Source organism: Anopheles coluzzii, chromosome 3 (assembly GCF_943734685.1).
Source record: "Anopheles coluzzii chromosome 3, AcolN3, whole genome shotgun sequence".
Lineage (NCBI taxonomy): Eukaryota > Metazoa > Arthropoda > Insecta > Diptera > Culicidae > Anopheles > Anopheles coluzzii.
Window position 1 is genome coordinate 80027702 of NC_064671.1, and position 27550 is coordinate 80055251.

Here is a 27550-nt window from a genome sequence, read left to right on the forward strand (position 1 = left end):
CCCTTAATTTTGTTCAAAAACTGAGAAGATGTTTTAGAATAAAGGGCTCGCCGAAAATTTGTCGAGGTACAAAAGTTGGTCGTCTAGAAGCAGTGTAACAGTAACTCCTAAGGCCCATGTCTGTGTTCTTTCAGATGTGATTGAGTCGAACGTGCAGTTAAATTGTACATCGGACTTGACAGAAAACGTGGGACGTGTGGTTTCATCCTACGACGTTATAAAAAAAAAATATTTAATCGGTTAGTGTTATTATGTAGGATTTGTAGGAATCATATCAATTTTATGTCTTTTTTATGATTGATCAGTACATGTCATCCAAATAATTGCAATTTAAATCGAAAAAGCGTATATGTAATCGAAATTGTAAATCAAACCACCGACACCACCGATTAAATCGCATCTGATGGAAAACTGCCATGGCTCTAGGCGGCCACGTGGAGCCTCGAGAAATAGAACTCCCCACCGCTGAGAAAAAAATGTGCGTCTCAAACCTTTTTTGGATTAGAATCCCTGGTAAAATTTTCAGATCGACACTTCAGATCGAATGCCTGCATTTGTGTAGCCACTGAACCAAATATAATCCATTTCCTTGAAAAGGTTGAAGGATGCATTTTCTCGTAATATGGAATTGTTGTTACAGATAAGTCCCTCCCCTCTCAACATTTGTTTTTAACTGAGTTTCAAATTTTACAACTTACCGAAAACTACCGAAAAAATCTGGTCACACTGGTGCTGAGCTGAGCAGCTGTCACGACCGAAGCTTTTCTGCTCGCTGTCTGTTTCGTTTTGGGACACACGTTTGGAGGGCTACGGCACTGTTGGCCAGCAGAAAAATTGTAATTTTGGTTGTGCAAAACACTGCTTCCACCCGTCCCACCGATACACAGTCCGGACGTTCCAGCTCCAGCAAGGTGGTACAGCCGCCCGCTTCCCGTTTACTGTGATAGAGCTTCTCGACGCGAGCTTGTTTTCATCCGACGCCAGTGCAAATTCGCAACCATGCCTCGAGGTACTGTATGCTGTGTGTTTGCTTTGTTACCAAAGAGAGAAAGAGAGAGATAGCTAGAAAATTGCAGCGGAAAAGGAAGGACGTGGGCAAACAAAGGACACGAGAGCAAAACAAATGCACTGCACGATACTTGTTCGTTTGCTGCAAACAACACAGCATCCCGCTAGATACAATGACACCAATGATCTGATCCGATTGTGATGCGATTCGTTTTGTTTTGTTTGTTTGCAGGAAAGTACGTTAATCACAAGGGGCGCAATCGCAACTTCACCAACCCGGAGGAGCTAGAAGCGCAGCGCAAGAAGGACGAGGAGGAGAAGAAATGGCGCAAGACGCGGGAACAGGACTCGGACGAGGATGAGGACGAGGACGGTGATGGGGAGGAAAACGACTCTGACGAGTCGGAATCGGAGGAGGAGGAAAATGCCAAGGGTGCGGCGGGTGTGATACAGATACAGAACCCGAACCGGGTGGCGAAAAAGTCCCACCGGAAGGTGGAGGAGGTGGCCGAGGACGATGAACCGCAGCTGACCCGCCGGGAGAAGGAGGAGCTGGAGAAGCAGCGGGCCGCGGCCGCCTACCAGAAGCGTCATGCCGAGGGCAAAACGGCCCAGGCGAAGGCGGATCTCGCCCGGTTGGCCATCATCAAGCAGCACCGTGCGGAGGCGGCCGCAAGGCGCGAGGCTGAGAAGAAAGGTAAGTGCTCTCTCGTTCTCGCTCTCGTCGGTCGCTGTGTCTCACGGTGGCGAAATGTTATAATTAACTTTTATCCTTTCCTTTTCAACCGCCATCACAACACCCTCCGCGATCTCCACCATCAGAGAAGGAAGCCAAAATGAAGAGCGGCGCATCATAGGCGCTTATCATCGCCGCGTAGCTGTGCAGCTGTAGGTTAACGAGACGTACGATTCAATTCAAAACACGTGTGTAATTTTGGGGTCGCGATTCTGTTCATCGCGATCGCGATCTGCAATCCAGTTACGATACTTTTGGTTTGTTCTGTTCGGCGCAGAATGAGTGCTTCCTGTACGTGTGTGCACTCTCCCGTCCTTGGAGCCATGTCAGCGAGACAACATCCCTTCCTTTAAATGTACCCCTATCCTCCCTTAATCTCCCTCTAACTCCTTTTACTCTCCTTTCTCTCTCTAGTTGGATAAGTTGAGAATGTAGCAAAAAAAAGAGTAAAGTTCTGTTTTTGCACCCCACTACAATCCCCCTGTCCTACTGAGAGTGTTGTATATCGATATATGCAGTAAATTTATATTTAGAGATAAATATAAAACTCCAATCGGCTGTATGGTTTTATTTCTGTGTGTTAAAATGGTTCAAGGAGCAAGTTTAAATGTGATATTGCATGTTTGGAGGCATTCTCGTTGTTGGTTTCATGACATAGAGAGGCATTGTGTGCTGGAGGAGTTGTTTCGTTTGTCCTATGCTGATTATATTGCCTATCAGTTACATTGAAGTATTCCCTGGAATTTAAACCTTTTGCTTCCTCGGATATTATTTGAGTATGAGGCTTTTGCAGAGTTTTCCAGCGGTTCTCATAATTGTGCGACACTTCCTTGACTTTTTCTTATGAGAAGTGAACTTCATGTTGGAAATTTCTCTATGGCACCCTTTTCAGACAGGTACCTTTGAAATTCTTATTGGATTTGTCAAGCTAGTGTGCTATAGAGCCTAATTCCCCTTTAAATTAAGTTCATTTCAAGTAAGAAAGAGTCAATAAAGTGTCCCACAGCTATGAGAACTCCTGGAAAACCCTATATGTAGGTTAATTTGCAACGGAATCATTTAAAAATGGTTGATTAATTTAACTATCCTGCTACATCTGCCTCTTTTAATGATATTCTTGCTAGTATTGTCGATTGTTTCCCATTCTTCCACCGTTCATCCTTTAAACGAGGATTATAATGATCATATAAACCAAAGTCATCGTTGTCTTACGTTTATTTAAATGCTATCAACGTACAAAAACCAACTCTTCCCCCACGATAAGCGCTCATTCCCCACCAACAGCAAAGTTAAACCGGAAGGAATTATCCGAAGGAACAATTACACTCGCCGGAGCAACTGCCGCCGCTACCTTTTTCTCCCCTTTCGCCGGCCCCTCCTTCTCAACAGCCACCGGCGCTGCCCCCGGTACCGTTTCCGTCTCACCGTTGCTGTCACTTTTCGGGAAGTTAAATTTAAAGTTCTTGTCGCCGCTCAAAATGGCCGACTTTTTCACAAAATGGTATTTGGCCTTCTCCTTCGGCTCCTCGAACCGTATACTGTCCGGGCTGACGGCCATCGTCTGCTCCTCGGCCGCCATCCGGCTCCGGTAGTCCCCGAACGTGGTACGCATGATCTGCCGCTTGCGGATGATCGGTTGGGTGCCGCTTTTGAGGGTGTTTATTAGCTTGGACGTTTCTTCCACTGTGCACGGGAGCGCAAAGCGAAGAGATAGTTAGTTAGAACGCTTTTTACACCGGAATTAAGCCATACATACACTTTTTGTTGTTTTCGCGGACATTTGGAAGGTGCAGCTGTGATTCTAGCTGCTGAATGCACCAATACAGCTCGAGCTCAAACTGTCGATCGGCTTCGGATGGTTCGGCTGCACCGGGTGCATTTCCGGTTGCTGGTGCGGATGGTTGCGGTGCTGGCGAGGGGAATGAGCCGGGCCGTGGACTGTACTTGAGTTTGCCCGTGTTTTTGTGCAGTTTCACTTTTGGCGGTGCCATTTATGAATGTTAATGTTTCCGACCGGGTTTTTTGGTGAGAGAGATTGCAGACGGATGTTTTGGTGTTTTTGCTGCGTTTTGTTTGTGCGGCGTGTGTCTGTCTGTCTGCCATATGTCAAAGGTTTGTTGTTGTTTTTCTTTCGAGTTCGAATGCTTACATCGTATTCCCAGCTTCCGTTCCCAAACGGTAACCTTGTTAAGGCCAGTTATCAAGACGTAAACAAGGTCATAAAAAGATAATTTTTTAAAGGGTTTTTGATGCACCACAGATTAAGCTTAAACGACTGGAAAATAAGATCTCCATAGAGAAAAATGACCGGGTTGCTCAATAGATGGCGTATTATGACTCATTATTATATTGCTGTCTTTTACTTGCCATGTGTTTTGACAACCCAAGTGCCACAAATCCACTAAACGACCACTAAACGGCTTCTAAACGACTCAAGCACTCTACCTACACGGAATATAGAAAGACTTCGTTTAGCAGACGGCAAACGACTCATGCATTCTAAAAATAGCAAAAAAGCTGATGGCGCTATCTGTTGGTGGGATATCCCAACCAGTTGAGCTTCATCGCTTGGAGGAGAGCTTTCTCATTTCCTCTGTACTGTTGTATGGTTTCGCATTGAAGTTATGCATCGCTAGAACTAGAACGGCGATACTGTTGTTTAAATACTAAACTCCAATGGACACCACCAGCACTGAAGCAAGTGAGATTTTAGTAATGGTCGTCGGTGTTGATACCCACGTATCTTGACCACCGACCATTCATATAGATTTTTGCTCAGAAAGTTAGAAGGCTATATAGGTAATGATAAGAAGAAACTTGTCGAAACACATTGCAAGAAAAGGATAGCAATATAATGATGAGTTGTAATACGCCATCTGTTGATCAAACCAATGAAGCTGTGGAGCTTTCATTTTTTTTCTATGGATATTCAATTTTCCAGTCGTTTAAACTTAATCTGTGGCGCTTGGGAAGCTTTAACTTATCATCACCTTCTATCTTTCCGAGCAAAAATCTATGCCAAAATGCAACAAATTCACTAAACGACCACTAAATGGGTTCTAACCGACTCAGGTTCTCAACCTAAACGGAATATAAAAATATTTCGTTTAGAAGACGGCAAACGACTCATGCATTCTAAAAACAAGAAAAAGCTGGTAGCGCCATCTGTTGGTGGGATACCCAACCAGTCGAGCTTCCTCGTTTGGAGGAGAGCTTTGTCATTCTCTCTGTACTGTTGTATGGTTTCGCATTGAAGTTATGCATCGCTAGAACTAGAACGGCGATACGACTGTTAAAATACTAAATGGAAACCACCAGCACTGTAGCAAGTGAGATTTGAGTAATGGTCGTTGGTGTTGATACCCACGTATCTGACCACACGACCATTCATATAGATTTTTACTCGGAAAGTTAGAAGGCTATATAGGTATCATTTGGAATCGCAATCAAAAGGAGATCGTTGAACGAATTCGTAACCAGTGGGACTTTGCGGAGTACAGCGAGCTGGAACTGCACACCATATGCGGCATCATCGAGGTTAATGCGTTCGAGGTGGGCCAGGAACCGACCAAAGCCCGTGCACTCTTCCCCGAGGCGTACCTACTGATGCACGACTGTACACCGAACACTGGCCACACGGATGCACCTCAAACGCACCACCTTACCGTGCGGGTGCTGCGGGACGTTAAGGCGGGTGAGCCACTCACCCAAACCTACGCTCACATCCTGCAGGGTACGCTCAAGCGCAGACAGCACCTGAGGGAGGAAAAGTTCTTCTCGTGCAACTGTCACCGCTGCACCGATCCGTCCGAGCTGGGCACGAACTGTAGCTTGTCTATGATAAGATGAAACTTGTCGAAACACATTGCAAGAAAAGGACAGCAATATAATAATGAGTTATAATACGCCATCTATTGACCAAACCAATAAAGCTATGGAGCTATCGTTTTGTTTCGATGGATATTCGATTTTCCAGTCGTTTAAGCTTAATCTGTGGCGCTTGGGATGGGTATCATCAACGTTTCAGTGATCGGTATCAGTGATCGTTTAGTGGATTTATGGCTCTTATTTATGGTGGATTTATGGTTATTAGTTAAAAACTAATTTCTTTGGTAACTAAATGGGCAGCTTATAAGAAAAAAAATAAAGTAAAAAAAAAATCATTCCTTTTTGTTCATTTTCTGGAAATTTTTATTAATAAAACAAAACCTCATCGAACGCTGTTTAACCCTCACACATCTCCCATATTCTTGAGAGCATCCCGGGCCGCCTCCGCTATCCCATGTTCCGGCGTTCCCTCCGGTTCCAGCGCCAAAATCCGTTCACTCTCCTTCAAAAGCCTCTGCACTTCCTTCAACCGACGGCGCAGCTCGGCCCGTTGTATCACACCACCCTGGAACAGCTGGCCGGCCTCTATCAGCAGTGGCACGTGCATCTCGTACATGATCGTACCTCTCAGTCTGCTCAGCCCCGGCTCTAGCTGATCCACTACCTCGAGCAGATCGCGGCAAAGCGTCTCCTTCCTTTTCAGCTGCTCCCGACTCAGCTGCGGTATCAAAAAGCCCTCAATCTTCCCGTACAGCTCGCACAGCGAATGTTTCACCGAGAGCAGTAGGTAGTGATTGTCGTGCAGGACCGCACCCTGCACCCGAAGGAATGTCTCCAGCCCATCCACATCGTTCCCTCCGATCGTTTCGAGCTGTTGGGAGAGCTGTTCGAGCAGCAGTATAACTGCCTCACAGGACATTACGGTGGAACACTGCCGGCAGTGCCATTCCGCTTCCGGGTTGAGCGGATCCGACGGCAGTATGTGTCCCCTTGGGCATTTCTTGCACCGCAGGGCGCTACAGTTCGTGCCCAGCTCGGACGGATCGGTGCAGCGGCGACAGTTGCACGAGAAGAACTTTTCCTCCCTCAGGTGCTGTCTGCGCTTGAGCGTACCCTGCAGGATGTGGGCGTAGGTTAGGGTGAGTGGCTCACCCGCCTTAACGTCCCGCAGCACCCGCACGGTAAGGTGGTGCGTTTGAGGTGCATCCGTGTGGCCAGTGTTCGGTGTACAGTCGTGCATCAGTAGGTACGCCTCGGGGAAGAGTGCACGGGCTTTGGTCGGTTCCTGGCCCACCTCGAACGCATTAACCTCTATGATGCCGCATATGGTGTGCAGTTCCAGCTCGCTGTACTCCGCAAAGCCCCACTGGTTACGAATTCGCTCAACGATCTCCTTTTGATTGCGATTCCAAAGTTTCGGTATATGTTGCCGTACGTCGTTCAGCGGATCCATACCAAGCAGACGATCGTACTGCGACCGATCGACGGTTTTCAGTAGCATACAGCGAAGGGTTAGGATGGCTTCGTACATCAGCTTCACCTGGGCGGCAGTGGACGTTTGAAGGTGCTTGTGGACTGCTTTGTCGCGTAGGGGAATGCATTCCAGCTGCCGGTGAGTTCCTGCCGGGGCGAGTCCATGACAGCTCGGAGAGCATATTCGCCAGTTACAGATCTCACATCTAGAGGTTGATAAAATAATTAAATAGTAGTACACAGAGCTGAATGATGTCTAGATGCACCTTACCTATACACAACACTTCCCGGCTGGAAGGCACTGTGGCAACCCAGACAGACGGGTTCCGTTTCTGCACATGGGCCCACAACGAAGGGAGGTGTTTCGATGATGACGTCACCAGCTTTTAGATCTCTCGCAGCCACAATATACCTTTAAAGCAGTCAATGAAAGGTATTTAAAGCTAATCTTTAGTTACTCTAAGCATAAAACAGCAAAACATACCTTCCAACTTGCTCAGAGCGTTTCACTAAGTAAGGTTTACTGGATTCCAGTTGGACTTCCGCTACTGGTTGGCGATCGTGTTCTGAGCAGGGGTTGATATTTTCCTTCGAATGGTTCGACCTTGGTGGATCATATTTCTTTTGTTTCTGTAAATAAAACAAAAAAAAAAGGAACACAGTTGTTGAAAATAACTGGAAATGGAACGGAAATAATTTTAACAATTTTAATTAACAATTATTTTTCATACATTCATACATTCTCCGTTCAAAATACACCAGAGAATGTACGGAAACTCCAGAGTCTGAACAGAACCCCATAGCAACACACCTTCCCACATTCCCCCCCTATGCTTTGGGCTGTAAATGCCGAATCAACTCGCCTATTTTCTTTTCCACTTATAGCAAATTCACTGAACAAACGAAAACATTCCAAATTATGGATGCACCGCACCGTAGCGCAGCGCCTGTTTACAGAGTTAATTAATTGCGTCCTCGCCTCTGTGTTCTGGGGATACGGCCGGGGGGGGCGACCATATTATGCGTGCTTGCATGCAGCGCTACCCTTTTCATTGATTATTAACGAAAAGTGGTGTGTTGTTGCCAGAAGCTGGAAGTTGCATCACTGTATGCATTTATGCAAGGGGCGCGCTCCATGTTATCTTCCATGTTAAAATTTAACCCACCCGGCCCGGTGTTGCTTTCATTTCTTTTAGCCTTTAATTTTTTGCTCAATTTTCATGCGGTAACAACGATAATAAGGGAGTGATCAATCGAAAAGAAAAAAACCGACTGTCTGAAAGGGTGGAAGCGGTGTTCCGAGAACTTCCGATGTTCCCGAGTTTTGGATGATGCAACGCTCTCGTACGCTTTACGGTTTAATGTTTAATTATTTTTAAAACCGAGCAATATCGGGGCAAAGGTTTCGCGGCGTGCAAACTCAGACACAGGCGTGAGAATGATTTTCCATTCGTATGATGAATGGTTAATCAAATGGTAGCCCGGATTGGTTTTGAGCAGCCTCTTTCGGAAGCATGGTTTGGGTGGAAAAAGCGACGGGGGCAGAAGGTGGTTTGAAGTGTTTGAGGTCTGAATGATTCATCGTTAGTTGAAAGCTGTCGCAATTGAATGTCATAAAGCGTATTCTTTCATCTTTTAAAAATACTATAAAATCATTCAATTCAGTAGGTCCATTGGGTCAGAAAGAAAGAACGATGGTAAATTGCTGAGGTAGGTAGTGCCAACCCGCACAATTGCTATGACTTAATTGTGGAAAGAATGTAATTTTTGTAGGGTTTATATATAATAAAAGTTAAGCCAAATTACTCTTGATAGTAAAACATAATTATGTTCATATGTGAACTTTATACAGCAATCATTCAAATCAATCAAATCACTGAAGAGCACGGACAAATATACCTTTTTCCGGTTTGAAATTCACGACTGGCCTACACAAGATGCACTTAAATACGCTTAGAGCTGCTTGCCAATCTCCCGGTATGTGTGTATAGTGTGCATAAAAATAAACAATCACACAGGGCACACCTGTTAGCGTTTTCTCGCCAGCTGAAACTGTTGTGAATGCTCAGAAAACAAAACACTACAAAAACATTAAAATATTCTACACCACCACCAACAAGAGTAACAAAAACTCGTCAAACAGCACGCGAAATAGCACATTATTATCTCATCTTTCTGCGCATTGTACCAGCGCGCGCGTGTTCGTGTGTCGACTGTGACAATCTGATGTGAACAAGAGCAAAAAAAAAGAAATACTCTTAGTGAGCTTGTTCGCGTGCCCTCCGCTCACAGCGCTACACGGTTCAACGGGGGATGATCGCTTTTCTGCGAAAATGCCACTAAATAGTTGTCGTGCAGCTTCGATCAATTGGGTGGGAGGGAAATGTGTGGTGCGGTTTTGCGCAACCCGAGCGGAGATATTTTATAATTAACTAAATAATTGTCGGCATGCGTCAACCGAGACACAAACTCAGATACACACACGTAGGGAAGATAGAGGGAGGGGGGGAACGGACTAGATTGTTCATCCCGAGGCGATTTGAGCCGCCGAGCTGTGACTGTCTTCGTGCTGGGTAATGTAGCGTGAAGTGGGAATAGCGTTGAGCGTTGTTGAACGGGGAACGATGCACTTGTGGTTGACGTCGTGAGCACGGGATTGTCTTTCAACACCCGTTGCCGGCGGGTGGTGGTTTTCTGTCTGTCTTGATTGTGGAAGCAATGTGTTGTGCTGTTTAAATGGTATATTTTCATAGCATTAGCTGAAGGTTTGAGCACGCAACTAAGAGACTGGAGTGCTACACATCGCTCCATCAGTAAATGCATTTTAAAGTTATAGTAAATTGATTAACGTTGTTCAAACAAATTGAAATGATTTAAGACTTTCTAGTAAATCATTGTTACCTAAATATACAAAAAAGTATAGAAATTATTTTAGTTCACGTCAGTGGTGTGAACCACCAGGCTTCTCCATTGAACCGGGTTAATAGCAAATTTGTACTTTTTCCATCATTTTTACGTGAGTTTACAACACTGATTCGGTCAATCATTAAGAATGACTTAACCTGATTGATTGAGATATTGCAAAGCTAATATTTTATATGAATTATTTAAAAAAAGTGAACAAACGACCAGGCTTCTCCATTGTATGATATAGCCATGCAAAGTGAAAATTTCTCGTTTATCGTTGATTGAATGGTTAACACTTAAAAATAAAATAAAAATTAATGAAGAAATATACCTTTACGGTACAATATGTATCGTATTTAAAATAATTACAATTTAGGATGTATTTTTCTTTTCGGACATCAAGTAAACAACCAGGCTTCTCCATGGCCCCTGTACAGCATCATGAATGACACATAAATACAGTCATGAAATATCTTCACACAGATACAAAAAATCTGTGATTTCTCAAAAAGGTAGACAGTTTGAAATATTGAACAATGCCTATGGAAAATCGCGATTGCAATTATTTTAGAAAATATGATAATTTAAATAGTTTTTCGCAGTTCGTGGAACAATAATTGGTTCAATGATCCTTCGTAGTTTATAGTTGAATAAAAAAGTTAAATTATAAAATTATGGAAAGAGAGTTCAGCTTAGCCTAATGATCGAAATTAGCTGATTTAGGAAGTCAAAAAAATCGATTTTATACATTTTTTCTAAATTTTGATTAGTTATTATTAGTTATTAAAAAGCCACAAGCTAACAGATTGCATTTAGGTGAGATGTAGCTGGCGTGAGTTTCTAGTTGAAGTATATTTAATCACAATGAAATAATGAAAATCCAATGAAGGTACGAAGTGAACTCTTATGAAATTAACAAAAACTTAATTATTTGTTATTTAATATTAGATTAATAGTATATTTCATTTTGATGAACACTAGAAAAACTGCAATAATTATCCAATTAAATCCACTATCAAGTTCAATGAACACTGTATTGTTAAGTGTTTTTTACATACAAGAAGAACGATTTCATTGCTTAGGTCTCGTTGTACACTTATAAACGTTATTCTGTATAATCAAATCAAAAATATAACATATAAACATCACATACGCCAATAATTTTTGTAAAACTTAAATACACTTGTGTTTTTGAACAGATATTTTTCCCCTAAATATTTACCTTTTTCTTGTGATGAGACGGCATTTTCACTGCTCAAACTAATCAACTTTACTTTAAATCTGGCTCTGGAGCTACACGAGGAAATGCAAAGCTTTAAACGGATTCACTTCGATCAGTCACCAACGCTTCACTATCGAGAGCGCAAACCCCGATCGCTCCGGTATTTCTTGCTTGCGTAGCACGTGTGCGCATTCACTAGTGCGTGTGTGTATGGGTCTGCCTTTCACGACAAATTTCACTCTCGTCTGTCACCGAGCAGCCGGGATGGTCCAACGTACCGAATCGCTACACCGGGTGTTGTGTGCCACCATGGGCGACGCGTCGAACTCGGTCGCCGGAATCGGTCGGTTGGGGCGCTTATTTTTAGAACCACAAATCAACGGGCCGCACAAAGTTACACGCCGTTCCTTTCTATCGCACCGCTGTTTTATGGGACTTTTTTGTCGGCTTTTTTCTAGTTTTGCTTTCTTTTCGATCTGCTTGATCGAGCGGAAGATCACCCCGATCTCTTTCGCATCGGAAACGGTTTCGGTTGAAATGTGAGACAAACCTCAAGCAGCTCGTTTCCAGCGCGGAACAGTTATTTATTTATTTATTATGATCTCCCGTACGGTCTGGAGGAGGAGGGAAACCACCTGGCGTAGCTCTGCGGGAGGGAGTGTGTGTGTGATGTTAACACTGCACCAGATGTTACCGATCACCGTGTACGTCTTTTCACGGCCACAGCGGACAAACGGCACGATGTGCAACTTGTTGCTTCAGCCATGTCGCCTTTTGACACATCGACACACACACACACACACACACACTTGGGTATACGCGTGACGTACGGTCAAATTCACCGTGACAAATGACGGACCGATTGGGAAGGGAGATGTAGGAGAACGCTGACAAGGGTCACTGATTTGAAGTGACTTTTCTAAGCGTACGTGCGTGCGCGAAGTCGCTAGCAACCCGAGCCGCGTCTGTCAAACAGTCAATTAAACGTAGCCCGAGGGGTGCGTGGGGCCACCGAGCGCAACACTGTCTTGATGCTAATTTTACTCTCAATCAAAACGGTTAACTCAAACCCGGAAAAAGCAAAAAAAAAAAAAAAAAAACCAGCGCCTTTGTACGAAGTTTGCTTCCCCGTTCCTTATTGTTTTCTAATGCGCGAAACTCTCGCTCACGCTGACATGTGTCAGTTGCACAGTCTCAAGCCTTTTGTTTTGCTGGCACACAAAACGAGCACAAACCTTTCACTCACTCGATTGACTAAAAACCCCCTTTTTTTACCCTACATTTGGTGACACTTTTCTTAGCGAACAAAATGTAACACTTCACGCGCGTCTATTCACGTGCGCAGCTACGGGTGTGCGACAACCGACGGCTTCTAAGCGATGGTTCGTACTGATTGGTGCGTTCGCGTCGTGAAGCTGCATTTGAAACGGAACGAACGAACGCGGGCTAGCAGCAATGGGCAGGCGGGTTTGGTTTCGTAAAGCCAAAAACAAATAACATCATCCACAGGTCCATCGAATCTGTTGTATGGTGTGTGTGTGTGTGTTATTCTGTATGTGTTTATGTCGCTTGAGGCGCAACGTTGTACTTTTGCCACAAATTGGCACGAGCGCAAACAGTCGGCAGAGGGTAAGTCTTGGTCATAAATTATCTCAAGTAACACAGAAAATGTGTTTAAGCATAATTGCGATGTACCAACGGGTACGACCATTCTATGATTGCATAATTTAACTGTGTTTGATGGAGAATTAATCTTATTAAAGCTTTCTAGGTATATATTATATCTAGGCTTTCTAGGTATTTCTAGCACTATAATGTAGTGTTGGTATTTGCAATATACGCCCAGATGTATGCAATGAAGCGAATGAAAAGGGAATTAAAAAGTAAGCTGCATTGGAGTACTTTTGTCATACATATTGCATATATTTCGGCGTTTTAAAACAATTTGAATTTTTATATAAATTATTTAAGTATTACATAACTAGTACATAACTAGGCTCAAATATAATATATGAAAAAAAAAACACATTACTATTAACAAAATTATAACAGTAAATAGTTATTAACTTTGTAAGTGGAAACAGGCTTGGTCAATTAATTGAATTCTAGCAAAAGCACTTACGCTTTACCATTTATTTATTTAAAGTTAAAAAAAGAACTAATAAAAGAGAAATATAAAACAGAAATTTGAGAAATTGAGAAATAAAACAAAACCAACAAAAATGCGTTTACTAAAAAAAAATGGAATGGATTTTTTTCTTTCCCCAAATAAAACCATATCTACAAACAATAAAAGCGTACCATAAATCGATGCAGTTGGGTTCGTTCAAACAGACCAACCGAATTTAAACAAAACCATACCACCGCACATGATGCGTGTGTGTGTGCGTGTGAAGAGACCTCTGTAAATAATTACTTCATTTTCCAACGCTATCCTTCATTCGAGTGGAACGCATGCAATCAGCACCCCTTCCTTCCTACCCTCCTGCAAGTCCCTCCGGGAGCGGGAGGAAATGAAAATCAAAAGTACAATTATAAATGTGATGAATGGGTGTTTACGAGGGAAGGTGCGCGGAAGGAGTTGGTGGGGGAGAGAAGAAAGCGCAGGAGGAAATACAACGTCGTGTGGCAAATGCGTTTACGGTTCGGCCACATGGCCAAAGATTTCAATATGGACAGCTCATTGCCTGTTTCATTCGTGCGCAACATGCACAAGCAAGCAGCACACCCTCACACACACATGCAGAATGATGTTGGAACGAGGGCGGCTTTGAAAGTCTTAGCGCACCCGGTCTGAAGGAAATTGAAGTGGGTGGGTGGTGGATTGAAAACGTCGTCGTTGGCAACACGATGCTGACGGGGGTTGGAGGGAGTGGATGGATGTGCAGAGGAAACTTCAAACAAAAATGCGATAATATGAGTGATGGTAAGGAATGTGATGTTTGCTTGTGGTTTCTGCTGAGTGAAAATTATTTTTTTAATTTTAATAAACTTCACATGGTTCATACTAATTTCTACAGCCTGCAGAGCGCCTGAATGTATGCAAAACGATCAGAATTAAATTAAATTAATTGGTTAAACTTTATTGTTTCTCCATCTTTGTCCCTTTCTTGTTCTTTGCCTACAACCATAAGGAATGCTTTAAAATCAAACCACAAAACACAAACCGGGACGGTTTTTTTTAATTAGTAAGGCAATTATTTCACACCTTTCCAACGCTTGCCCTCTGCTGCTTTTCATTCACCGGTCACCACCCATTGCGTACCCGCTGCTTCTCCTCACTGCTTTACTGTCCGCCACGCCACTAATTAGTCACACAAGATTACAATTTTTCATAAGCCCCATTCTGCGTCAATTTGGCGTCTATCTGTCAGTAATTTTAACCGGTCCGACTGCACGGACACGGCGAAATATGATTAATGTATGTTGCATGTTTTTACCACCGCTCGGGTAGCACTCCGTCGTCATCATTACGCGCTCTGCGTCAGCGCTGCATTAACGGAGGCCGGCAGGGGCTGGTTTTAACTCACGAGAATCGAAAATGTCGTTAGATTTTCTGGCTTCTGTCGGCAAGAAGGAAAAGGGTACCGGCGCGGCAAATTATTTTTGGAGCAGCGACATTACATGACATTACATACGTGCAGAGACGTGTGTGTGTGTACGTGATTCTTGTTCGGAAAGGGATTTAAAGCTGAAAATTGTTTCACTGTTTTCTGCATTGCGGTGGCTAATCCCGGGCAAACAGGGTGGATTAGAAGAATGGTGGAACTGATTTTTGATGCCGCAACTGAATCGCCCGCCACCTCCGTGCAATGTGTTGACGTGTGACGTGGCGATCTGGGCGGTTACGCGCGAGGCACGAAGCTGCACGGTACGGTACGCACGGTGAAATAGTGTGTGGAATTGTTTTCTCCACTAGATTTCCAAACGTCAACACCGGGCACGTCGCTGTGCCGCTTGGCAGGAATGCAACGGTTGCAAATGGAATGCAATGAAAAATTAAACAAACAGAACAGCGTTGGGGTGAGATGTTGACGAGCACGTGGAGACCGCTTTGGAGCGTACATCTGCAGCCAAGTAGAATAAATCGAAATGATTTGAGAAATAATATTGCATTATATAGAAGACAAATTTAAGAATATATAATGTATGGTTGAGGCAAAGCAAAGAAAATGCGAATCAAAACATAATTAGACAAAAAACATACATAAACAGTAAATTAACTAATAGCAAGAGTCACATACGCCAACAAATAAGTAACTCAATCATAGAATAAATAGTATAAACAGTAATAATTCAAACATAAAAAAATCAATAGCATAAAAGATAAGATATCAAGATATATTAAAGATCATCAAAAGAAAATAAATGGGTTATCCCAGTGTAGGCACCTGTCTTCAATCATTTACTCAGAAACATTTTTAGTGTAAGTATCAACCATTTAAATTCCTTCACTATTCCTGGAGCTCATAAACAAAGGCTTCTTATGCGAAGTTTGCTTAAGGATTACATGCCTTAACACTTCTCAGCTAAGCGCAGACAATTGACAAATGTTTGAAAAGCGTCTGCTTTCCCACTCGCAGCGCTGGTGCGTGCAATCAGCAGGTACGCGTTGACTCAACGCACATTTGAAGGTTAATTAGCTGACAATACTAAGCACACAGAATGTGTTGCTCTATATTGTGGATTGTGGACACGATGTTAATGATGGGGGAGGGGGGGGGGGGGCTTGGCTGAATGTCAATATTTATTAACCTCAATTAGGTAATTTAAATTCAGCCCCGGTTTGCTGTGGATGCTTGCTGATCAATGAAGCAACCGTGCCGAAATGTCTGTCACGTGTCGTCTGCATTTGTGAAAGGCAGCCGGCAGATTCGTCTTTAATTACGTACGTGCTTAATGCAATTCCGCGATTGTTTTGAATCGTGATTACGGCAGGATGTGTTTTGATGATTTAAGTACTGCGGCACTGTGTGTCATGAAAATAAAGAAGCTAATTGAAATTAAGTGCACACGTGTAAAACGAAGGAGTCGAAAACCAAGAAAAGAAGTAAAAAAGAACCTCCTACCTTCGCAATACATCATCCCGATGTCAGTTATTATCATCACTTCATTTCATTACCCTCCCATGGTCGTGGTTCCCCCAGACATTATTAAAATATATGACGCTTCGGAGGTTAATAGACGATGGAAAATGAGTTTTAATTCACCTTAAATCAATCCTTCCGGGACTGGTTGGCCGGATAGCGCTTGCAATTTCTTGTCCTGCCGGCACCGCATCCGCTTACAGCGTGTGTCGACCACGACCGCAAGAGCCCGCACCGCTGCAGCATAGTTTCGGTTGGGTGGCCGCAACAATATTTTAAATTTAATTACTGTACGGCACGTAATCGTGGTAGCCTTGTGGAAGCCTCGGGACAGTTTAACGACTTCCGTAAGGTGGGTTCTGTGGGGATTCGAAGGGTCCTGGGAGGTTTGAGAGAGGAAAGAAAAGAGCGAGGGAGCGGGATGGAAATGATTGGATATTGTAATTATAAAACAACCCGAAGAGAAGAAAGAATTGGGAATAGAAACAGGTGAGGAAGAGTATCGCTTCCAGGGGATTGGAACGTTTCGCTGAACCGTTAAGAATTTGGTTCTGGTGCCGATCGGGCGCGATAGTGAAAACAGATTATAGTGGTCATGCTACGAATAATTGAGAAGGAACGTTGATTAATGATGAGAAAAAAGGGAAACATAAATGATGTTGGAGTTTTCGAACTAACCAAACGACTTAAAATAATTTTTGTACAGCTTTAGGCTCATAATACACCTAAAATGAACAAGTAAACACGAATCGTTATGCACATTGCATACTTTTAGGCTGCAAAATGCTTGTCGATTGGTTTTCGTCATATCAATTAGAACATTGCCTACATTTAGGCGCTTGATAAGATCCATGATGGATGATGTTGACTTGTGCTAATAAATCATCACAGAAACATAAATATGACTCTGCCGTACAAAGTATAAATACATACAAAGATTAAATTTCCAACAAGTCCAGCGACTTTTTAGTTCTCAAATCGTGTAATCGTGAAATGATTATTTTCCATGAATTCATCTACCCGGCTGCGCCAAACTCCTTACATTCACTCCCAATCATCGTATTCATACGATTCCACCACGTAGTATGATAAATGCACCGCGCTAAAATACAGTCCAATTAGACCCGGTTGATTGAATTTTCCATCACGATTCTAAACCAGCGCCCAACGATGTGCATGATTCGCGCATCCCGCACGACAAAATCAACAGTGAAGGTGTTCCGCTTGCCCGCAAATTCGTCAGCTTGCAGCTTCGATCGTATGAAGCTTTCACAGTGCGCCCACATTCGTACCGTGTTGCATTGCATTTCAGATCCAGATAAATTCGAAGCTCAGATCGTACGAGTTGCGCGTAAAATTTATTGACCAGTCCCGATTCCTTTTTTTTGTCCCGGTCAGAATGGCGAGTCTCGGTTCGGTGCTGTTATCGTCCACATCACAGACGGCACTGGGACGGACCCGTGCAAACCCACTTGTGACAAATCGAATAACAACCGGTGTGCGATCTGGTTCCGGCTCCCGAAATGCAATTGCGTCCATGGGTTTGCCGCGTTGTTCGGCAACCGCGACTAGCCACGGTTGATTACGAAAACGAGATAATAAATGACGTCCGGTTGGTTTTTGGGGGTGGCGAATGAATCGGGCATTCAAAGCTCGTGTATCGCTTTTGCTTTGTCTCACCTCCTTACCCTGCCCTGCCAAAGCAACTGGTGGATTGTTTCTGTGGAGAGCCAGAAATGTTCCGGCAAAGCCAGCAACATGAATGTTTCGGGTCGTTGTAAGGGATGCGTTGTTTCATCCCCCCTTTCCTCTTCCCCACTTAGAAATGCGTTGGAAGCCCACGGATAGCAAAGAATAGGCTCAGCCTCGGACGTTTGGAGGAGTCGATTTGTATCGATCACATTTCTATGCAATTAATGGTACACAGGGATTCTGTTTTCAAGTTTGAAGGGATTCTGTGAATCTGCGATGTTGGAAGCAGTTTGATCACTGATTCGGAAAGTATTTGAATAGCTTCTGGCAAACGTTCACTTACGTAAGTGGCAAACTATAAATCTGAATTCTATGCTTTCGAAGTATTATTTAAAAATCTGTATTGTAGTTTAATTAATAAATTTAACAAATCGATATGACATCATTCTTCGAAATAAATAATTGTTGACCAATCGGCATGAACAAATTTTAATACAATCATTAGTTTCGCATAGGTTTTGGTAAGTCTAAACGTTCTTGAAATGGTATCAATTTAACAAATTATTTATTCCAATAATTGAATATCTCGAATAGATTTCTAGTTGCACAAAAGAGTTAAAAAAGTCTTCCATTTATTGTGATTTATGTAGCTTCTAGATAATACTGCCAGGGATCTCGAATATAATAAACATACTCTTGTCCAGATGCAACACGGTCCACTAACTCCTCGCACAGCAACATTTGGCCTTCCAGTCAGCAGCTTCGCCAGGTTTCAAGATTACGCCCCTAATCTCGTTACACTTTAACTCAATTTATTTCGTTGAACCGAAAAATCGAGCTCACCGCACAGCAATCGTTGACAGTGGTGGCAGCATCTTGGAAAGCGGAAAACGTCCACGCGCTCACAGAACCACCACAGCACTGTTTGCGGAAAGAAATCCAATTTAGAATGTTATTGCGGTGATCGGGCGCGAGGGGAAAATGGGGAACGCAGGTGAGTTTGAAGTAGCGCGATCACAGCTGAAACAGAATATGCAGCTTTTGAGCTATGCATTCTATCATTCTGCCAATTGTTTGAAGTGTACCGAGCAGGTGGTGCCCGGCAGAGGGGCTGACGAGCCGAGGTAGAGGTCTGTTTGCATCACATATCAGCTACGTTTTTCCCATTCCTGGTGTTGGATTGACTTTCAGGAAGTTAGGAAAGTTAACTGCCATAGGGACGGTGATGTCTGAGCGGTTTCGCGAAACTGCAACTGTTCGCAAGTAGATTATGAAGTTTGGCGTTTTTGGTGGTGTGTTTCAAGGTGGAAAACTTTGGTGGAAAGGAAGGAAGAGGCAGATTTTTCTGCAAGCAAACGCATATGTTTCGTTGGGTGGTGGCTGCTATAGGTTAAAGGTAATCTTTTTCTGACCTTTCTGCGTAGGTGGAAAGGAATCGATTTTTCATGGTGAAATGAATCTGTTTTATGATGTGATTTTACCTTTTTATGAAATTAGAAAAAATATAAACAGTTCTTATGAATTCTCCTTATTTGTTTATTTTTTTTAAGAAGTATACTTGCCAAACCTTTGAACAAATAAATGCTTATGGATTATGGTTCGTTGGTCATGATATGATGGGAAACTCCACTGGCCGAGAGCATCGCATGTCAATGTACTCACCGAGTTTCAGATTTTGATTCCGATGGCTAGTAAAAAATAGTCTGGTGGTAAAAATATCCTCTACTCGGGTATTAAACCCACCTACAACTGCAATTCCTTTTTCGTTTTGCTAACCAATTGCATGGTAGATGAGTGTAAGCTCCACGATGAAAGAGCAGAATTGAAGACGATATGTTTAGAATTCTCGCTAACAAGCGGCATTGACGTTCAAGAGTAGCTTATGACTTTTTGTTGCGTTTAGATCCTAATCAACTTACTATGCGTACTAAGAAATATCTTTTACAGCAGAAGTTATTATTTGATTCAAATGAAATCAGATGCGATTGAGTCAATCAAGATGATGATATAGACGTATAGAAATCATTTTGATAGCGGTTGCAAAGCGCCAAAATGTATGCAAGATACTGTAGCGATTTTAGCATTAGCAGAGGTTTTTAGCACAGTGTCTTAATTAAAATCGTAATTTTTCATGTTAGCTTTGATTTACATAAAAAACATGTCAATCATTCGACCATGTTGCTTAAATATATATTGTTGCTGTACACCGAAACACACCAAGAAAATTTCATGTCGTGAAGCGTGAAAAAAAAGCCAAAATTAAAATGCCTTAAATATTTCACGCCTAAATGTATGTATTACACTGTTATACTGTATGACATTGGATGAAATGCCAAATTTTTAACGCACTCACTCATGGCGTAAAAATATTCGCTGTATAACAGTTGTGTATCTATAGACTTCATAGTGCGACGCTATTTGGCGGAATGTTTGGGCGCACGGTTACAAACTAAGTGAAAGAAGTACGCAACGCAACATTGTACCAAAGCATACCTATAGGCGCAGTCACTTTCAGTAATTGGTAAGGTAACGTAAAGGTAAGTACATATAGTTTAGTAGGTAATTCTCTACAGCATTTTGTCGGCCTTTAAAACAAATGAAAAGTTATTTTTAAAAAAGAAAATGTACAGCAAAATAATGGATGGTACTTTGTCCATTGTTATTGCCCTGAATAATCAAATCATACGTTTCCATCTGTTTCAGTGTAATTGAAAGGTATTCAAACTGCTCTTATTCATAGCTTTTGTTCAAATGGTTTGCATTCTGAGAAGGCCCTCACAAAAAGGCCCCAGGAAACCCTTGCTGTAACTGGATAAATTTGAATTACAACCTGCAGAAAGCAGAAGCTATTAAAATTGCATTCCCCAATTTCCACAAAAAAAACAACAATGGATTGCCATTCAAAGTCGATTGAAAACTACAATAATTGTTCCTACACCGGCAATAAAACATAAACCCCATCGGCAATTAATCGTTCGCCAGTGCCAGGGAGTGTTTCGAAGCTTTCGCAATGCTCTCGCTTTATTTTGGACAAACGCAGAGATGAACAATCCATACTGCAAGCTGCATTTGTTCTCGCTTTTGTTTCGTCCGGGTACAAATTCTTTTGTACTTTTGTTAATGGACAGCAAAACAGGGCCACCGTGGTTACCCTCATCGTGTTAAAATTTATTAAACTGCTCGTTTGGTTTCCCCCTGTCCAGCAAAAGAATACACCGGATTTAGGGTACTAGCCGGGCTAGCCGGGAAGGTGACACACGTAGCCCGGGTGCGGGTCCTCGGGGACGGTCTGGGCGGTAAAATAAATCGAGCCCCGGCGGCGTGGCGGTAGTACCGGTGGAGAAAGCTTTCCCGAAAATTAGGAAAATGCACCGCAGGAGACGTTGGTGAGGTTTTTGCTCGTACCCTGGTGGCAGCAATGTGTTCCGTGTGGGGCTGTGTGTGTGTGTCTACCCAAGGGTACAGCACGCTCAAACACGTGCGTCATGTGTTTATGAAGGCATAAATTCTCAAAAATATAATTTATTACCACTTGTCAAGCGAAGAACAAAACGAGACGCGCCCGGAAGGGTCCCCTTGGTCGGTCCACCTAGACCTACGGGTGCGCCACAACGATGCGCACTCTCATACACGTGTTTCTCGGAGGGCTTGAGGGAGAACATCTTCAGCTTTTCTGCTTCTGTGTGAGTGTGTGCAGCGTGTGCGCCGGAAACAATGGGCTAATTGTGGTCGGTTTAGCATGTTCCGCGGTTTTCGTGGCCGTGTTCGCAATGGGAAGTTCACTTCGTTTTCGAGCGTCAGGTTTGGCTGCGAACAATAGAAGACACCGCACCGACACTGTACCCAGGCCGTTGTTCGATTGGTTTCGAATGGTTGGCCAAGGGTTGTTAGTTAATTTATTACGGGGTTTTGTTTTGCTGTGTGTTTGGGTTCATCGCATAGCACAGGTAAACGTACCGTAAATGCACTGCGTGCTGCAGGAAACAATAAAGCAAATCCCACGGATGAGCAACACCACGAGCTAGCGGTGAGTGAAGGATAAGGGCGGTTTACAAACATATCGGGAGGACACAAAAAAAAAGATTGACGGTGCTCTGTGTTTCACAGTGTGCGTTCTGTTGTCTGTGGTACAGGCTACTGTACCTCGGATATGGATGTATACTGTTAGGCGCATTAATTTGGTGTCACTATTTGGTGTTATAAATTAACAACAGTTGCATTGCACCATACTGCTTTTGAACTTTGTGTAAATAGGTTTTTATTTATAAACAGAAAATGATGTATTTTGATAATATATTCAGGAAAAACAGAAAATTTAGAGAAAAAGTAAATGAACCTTTTTGTTTCGTATCACCAAATAATCCAGAGCCAGAATACGAAAAATTGTCAGCAAATGACTTAAGTAATATTATATTAAAACGTAACGAATGTGACGAGTGTTATACCCACGTAATTATTGTAATAAATAAATAAATATAAATAAATAAAAAATATAATAAACAAATGCTGACCCAAAGCAACAGCACTTTAATCACCCTTAAATTAGGCTGACACAATTAATTTTATTATTTTAAAACACATAAAATCCGTTGCTCGTCGTGGGATTCAAGAAAAGAGTGACCTTACAGCGTAAACCGGATCGGTGGTATACGTTAGCCACACTAAACACCTACAGTGTCGCCCTCTTTTGGAAATCACAGGAAACAACGCTGTACTAGCAAAGAGACCGTTAAAATGATATAAAAAAATTAATACAATAAAATTAATCGAACGACCTGCTCAACAAACGCATAGCTAGTTTCACTGAGCAACCGATTGGTAACACCATACAAGCTTATATCGTTTTGTTTTGGTGCGCCTTTCATTATGCACGCTTCTTTCCTGTACAGCTGTTCAAACGATAAGTTTTCGTTTCTCTCTTCCGTTCAGCAGGGCTAGTATTGTGCTCTCCCAGCGGGACTTTTCGCCTCACGATTGCTCTGTGCGTTCCAATTTTCTAGCTCTTTCTGCGGCATTCGAGTTCTCTCATTTCGTGCACGTTTCTCTCGCTCTCTTTGCAAGCTAGCTATGTTCATTTTCCAGCATTGGTTCCGGAAGCAGCTTACGGCGTGGCACCCGTTTAGTGAGCTGCAAACCGTCCACAGGGAAGGATATGTTTGATGACACCGGTTTGGGAAGCGTTCCGAGCCTAGCAGGGCACAATTTTCCTTCCAGCTGTTCGGTAGAAAAAAAGGTGTGTCCCTTTACTCACCTTGCAGCAGAAGCGGAATGTGTATTGAGCGTAATAGACGAAATGAACTGTTTTTTTATGCACACAGTCTACGGAGATTTTACGGTATGACTTCCAAATTTATTATGTTTAATTATTGCATAAATCAACTGTTCGACCCAAAGCCATTGTAAGGATTAAACCCTATGTAAGGATTTTATGAATTTTTAACAACAGTAAAAAATTTGAGCGGAAGTGTAAACAAGCTAGCTTTAAGAAAATATTCAAAATTAGACATAAATATGTACATCCAATAAACATTTAAAGCAAAGTGCAATAAATAACAATCTTTTTTCAAATTTGGTACAACAATCGTGAAGGGTCAAGGCCCACCATTACCTCTAGTGGGTCTTGGCATTAGGTGATTTATTGATTTGGGAACATTTTGGCTTGAATCCATGACGGGAGATTTGTTAAGTTGTACGAAATTGACGACTGTACCACCACACCAGCCAAATTAAAATCAATAAATACTTTGATTTAATGACTTCCTGATTTAATAATGAATTGTTAATCCCTATAACTGGGGATAAAAAAAAACAAATAGCAACAGATCTGAATAACCGTTCGCTAAAAAAATATTTCAGTATCCCAATCAACAAAACACAAACAATTAGGATAGCAACGCTACCCATTCACGTTCTACAGCGACGTGTCTGCGTCAGATAAACCCTTCCATTCTAAAATAATTGAATAATGAAAGTGGATGGAGGAAAAAAAACATTGAAATAAAATGTAACAAAGCTGAAACACGGCCATGGTGCACAAAAAGCGCCCCTCGAAAATGCAGCTCCACGAATATACAAATGTAGAATGCAGAAGTACATTCCTTTTCTCAAGCAACTCAGAAGGGGATAAAGAGAGCGAGGAAGAGAGAAAAAAGAGCTCACATCGGATTAGCGCATTTCGTTTGATGTTTCAGAGAAAATGAACATGCCGCTGGGGCTTCCGGGGGGCTTCTACCGCCCACTGCCACCCTGCTGCTACGGCTAATGCTACCACCAACAAGCACAAGTAGCAAAACAAACCTACCGGTCGGTTGTGGCGCACGGCAAAAGGCTTAAAGGGAGCGCAAAAGAATAACATGAATAATTGTTCGGTGCAAAACGAGCGATCGCGTCGGGGGAACGCGTCGGTTGAGAGCGGGAACGCGGAAAAACCGGTCAGAAACAAAACAGAACAAAAAGGCCGGGCAACAAACTCGCGAACAAAAGGATAGTATTATTTCATAAACTCATTGTTCGTGGCCAACGCCAGAGAGCGGGGGGGGGGGGGGGGCTGGCACAGGGAAAACGGGAACTACTTTTCCGTTTGTGGGCGAAAGGCTTCTACACAAAAAAAAAGCAAACGGTTTGTGAAATGTTCTTGGCCGTTTTTGCGCTGCCTTTCCTTACCCTTCATCCGCCACACCACACGTGTAGGCGGGAAGGCTTTATCCGCTTTCTTCCGGACAGGGTTAAAGCAAAAAACCGATCTTCCAGAAGCAACCTTCCTTTACTCAGTCCCGGAAGGCACGCAGACAGGATTCAGCCCTTGCTGTTACTGTTTTGCGCTCTAAACTGTATAATTCCTGTGCCTGAAATATTAAAGCTGGTCGGTGGGGATTGGAAGCGCGTTCGGGAGGAGAGTGAGTAAGAGCACCAGCCTTCAATTTCGTTCCAAACGATTCCGTCGAAATTCGTTCGCTTATTTATTTTCGGTGAAAATTAATTTCCTTTCCGGTTCTCCTTTATCTGACGCCAAATACGTTACGGCTTCGCCGCTTTGCGCTGCTGCTGCGAGGTGCTGCTGCTACTACTAGCTGGATGCAATGGAATGCTCTGGTGCAAGAAATCGTTTGCACACCAACGCGTACTGCTGCTACATTCTTTTCTTATCGGACGGGATGCAGTACTGCCGCTCCGAATTGAAGGCAAAGAAAAAATAGATTGCACCCAAAACCGAATGTGATTGGAACGGAGATTCGGAAGCATATCGACAGGCAAGCGGCAGACACTTCCGGCAAATGATTCGGTTGTGCTGGGTTTGTTGTTTCCCTATTCCGTTTGCTCCAGCATGCTTGGGCAAATGGTAAGAAATATAAGGTGGTGGTATGATTAGCGACAAGAAAAAAAATTGATTTTATTCGATTGGTTAGAGTGAGTTTCCCTTGTTTATCAAATCGTTTGTTTAGTTTGTTTCTTCATGCTGTGGTGTTTAGCGAGAGATACTAAAAGGGTTATTATTTTTATTTAAATTGTTATCATGGTAGGGTAGGTAAAGACGGACACGTTAAGGGAAATGGTAAAAATCTAGGGATTTATAAGTGCAACGACCATGAAAATGTGCATACATTATCTTACACTCATGTTTTATCAGAAAATGTGTTGAAATTTTTAAGTTTCCATCGATTTTTGCGTTTTTTTCATGGATGAAAAACATGATTTTTGTCGTGCGGTTTTGAAATGTTCGGGTAAGACGGACACCTGATATGGGAAAGATGGACACCATGAAGGGTAAGATGGACACCGGTAGAAAACGTTAGAAAGTGAAGAGTTTTACAGAATTTTAACAAATTCTATCGCTTTCCACGTCCTGATACGTTTATAAACCAATTCTTGGCCTATTGCAACGACAATTCATTCAACCGAATGGTTTTAGAAATTGGAATATTATTGAAATATCGCGCACAAACAGCTGACGCTGCTCCAGCAACAGTCTAGAACTTCCTTTATGGAAATTACTCCGCGAAAAGACCACGACCCCAGTATTTTTTGAGGGACTTGTTAATAGTTTAATCCATTTTTCACCATGTCAAAATTCAACACTTGATATTTGTAATCCCATAGAATTTCTTATCTATTCCTGAACGATATCGTATCAATGCCTCATCTTTTTATTGCTTAAAGTTGTCCAAGTCGTGACTAGATAATGGATTTTGTGAAGCGCCTCATCAGCGTCGAGCGAGTAATAGCATAACGAATGGCTACTATTTTGACCAGTGTTTTCTCGCTTATTTCAATACTTTCTCTAGTTGCTGATTGGTTGATAGCTTCGGAACACCCTTATTGAAGGTATTTGAAGAGATCTATTCATCACCAATTGATATAAGAAGTAAAATAAATCAATAAATTCGGTGTCCATCTTTCCCTACGACAAAGTGTCCGTCTTTCCGGCTTTGGTGTCAGGATGTTTTAACCACCAGAAAACAAGATTTTTATTGCTTTAATCCTCGTTCTTTCACCAGTTTTTTCATTAATGATCACAACAACTCATTCACGAAATAAAACTTCCGGAAATATAAACAATACAAGTTGTAGAGCTTAAGATCCGTAGTAGTCAAATTAGATCCACAAGGGTGCACATGATTGAAAATTTATTTTGTGCGTGGATTCATCCAATTTTGCATATATTATGTTAAAAATGTTCTCAACTGTGTTGTTTAACTTTAAGTTAGGATGCTGCATTGTTGATTTTTTCCAAAATTTACCATTTTGATACATTTATGAGAAGTGTCCATCTTACCCGCAGTGTCCGTCTTTACCTACCTTTCCCTATGATGGTTTTGTGTACCAATTGTTTTGCGAGTTGTGAACATACAAACAAAATTAGTATCATTACATTATTTATAACCAATCTTATTGTTTAGTTGCATCTTCATAAAAAATGATAAAATAATCATTTAAAAACTCATTTGAATACATCTGTACCAAAAATAAAACAAGTGCATAGTTGGTCATTCTATGCACTTTACTATATTTTTCTCCAATGTCCTCAAATCGATGTCTATTTATTGACGTTAAATCTTGAAACTGAGTTTATAAATTATTTTTCAAAAAAAAAAGTACAAGTATAAATTCCGGCGTCGTATTACACCTAAAAGTATGCAATATGTTAATTGTTTTTAAATTGTATTGATTTTCGCTCTTTTCTTATATTTTAAGCCAGTAAGCTTAAATTTCCATCCTGTCAGTGGAACAGCATTCATTTTCCGAGTTGATTCCAATTTACAATTGGATCATATTGGATTTCAGCAATTGTGTACACACAAAGATGCATTTTAAAATATTTTGAGCTGCTTTTTCTTTTTATAATGATAGTACTATTAAAGTAGTTATAATACTTTTTGTAGTTGATAGTAGTTATATTACCAATACTTAATAGTACTTAAAAAATTCGATCAAAACCCTGATCGATCCCTCGGCGAATCGGCGTTTGTTTACATATTTTTCAGGCTGAAATAATCTAAAGTATTTAGTGTTAGTTTTGTGAGTGGCTGTGTATGGAATGTAACTGCCAAACTCCATGTAAAACAACTGGCTAGAGTCGTAAAACTCCCCTTGGATAGA

The 27550-nt window shown here is 42.2% G+C and overlaps 4 protein-coding genes across 4 annotated transcripts; 2 read left to right on the forward strand and 2 right to left on the reverse strand.

Annotated features, from left to right (window-relative positions):
* Positions 1–752: 752 nt before the first annotated feature.
* Positions 753–2314, forward strand: LOC120958323 (28 kDa heat- and acid-stable phosphoprotein). Its single transcript, XM_040381039.2, has 3 exons — positions 753–1009; positions 1241–1705; positions 1831–2314. The coding sequence occupies exons 1-3, from the start codon at positions 1000–1002 to the stop codon at positions 1863–1865; spliced, it is 510 nt and encodes a 169-aa protein (XP_040236973.1). The 5' UTR covers positions 753–999; the 3' UTR covers positions 1866–2314.
* Positions 2315–2941: 627 nt separating this feature from the next.
* On the reverse strand, positions 2942–3862 carry LOC120959114 (UPF0488 protein CG14286). Its single transcript, XM_040382283.2, has 2 exons — positions 3501–3862; positions 2942–3427 (listed from the first exon to the last, which is right to left on the reverse strand). The coding sequence occupies exons 1-2, from the start codon at positions 3733–3735 to the stop codon at positions 3012–3014; spliced, it is 651 nt and encodes a 216-aa protein (XP_040238217.2). The 5' UTR covers positions 3736–3862; the 3' UTR covers positions 2942–3011.
* Positions 3848–5593, forward strand: LOC125907357 (SET domain-containing protein SmydA-8-like). Its single transcript, XM_049609012.1, has 2 exons — positions 3848–3856; positions 5198–5593. The coding sequence occupies exons 1-2, from the start codon at positions 3848–3850 to the stop codon at positions 5591–5593; spliced, it is 405 nt and encodes a 134-aa protein (XP_049464969.1).
* A 310-nt stretch (positions 5594–5903) lies between these two features.
* On the reverse strand, positions 5904–12554 carry LOC120958822 (SET domain-containing protein SmydA-8). The gene is made up of 5 exons (XM_040381852.2): positions 12455–12554; positions 11175–11265; positions 7530–7675; positions 7317–7457; positions 5904–7251 (listed from the first exon to the last, which is right to left on the reverse strand). The coding sequence occupies exons 2-5, from the start codon at positions 11196–11198 to the stop codon at positions 5976–5978; spliced, it is 1587 nt and encodes a 528-aa protein (XP_040237786.2). The 5' UTR covers positions 11199–11265; positions 12455–12554; the 3' UTR covers positions 5904–5975.
* Positions 12555–27550: the final 14996 nt, after the last annotated feature.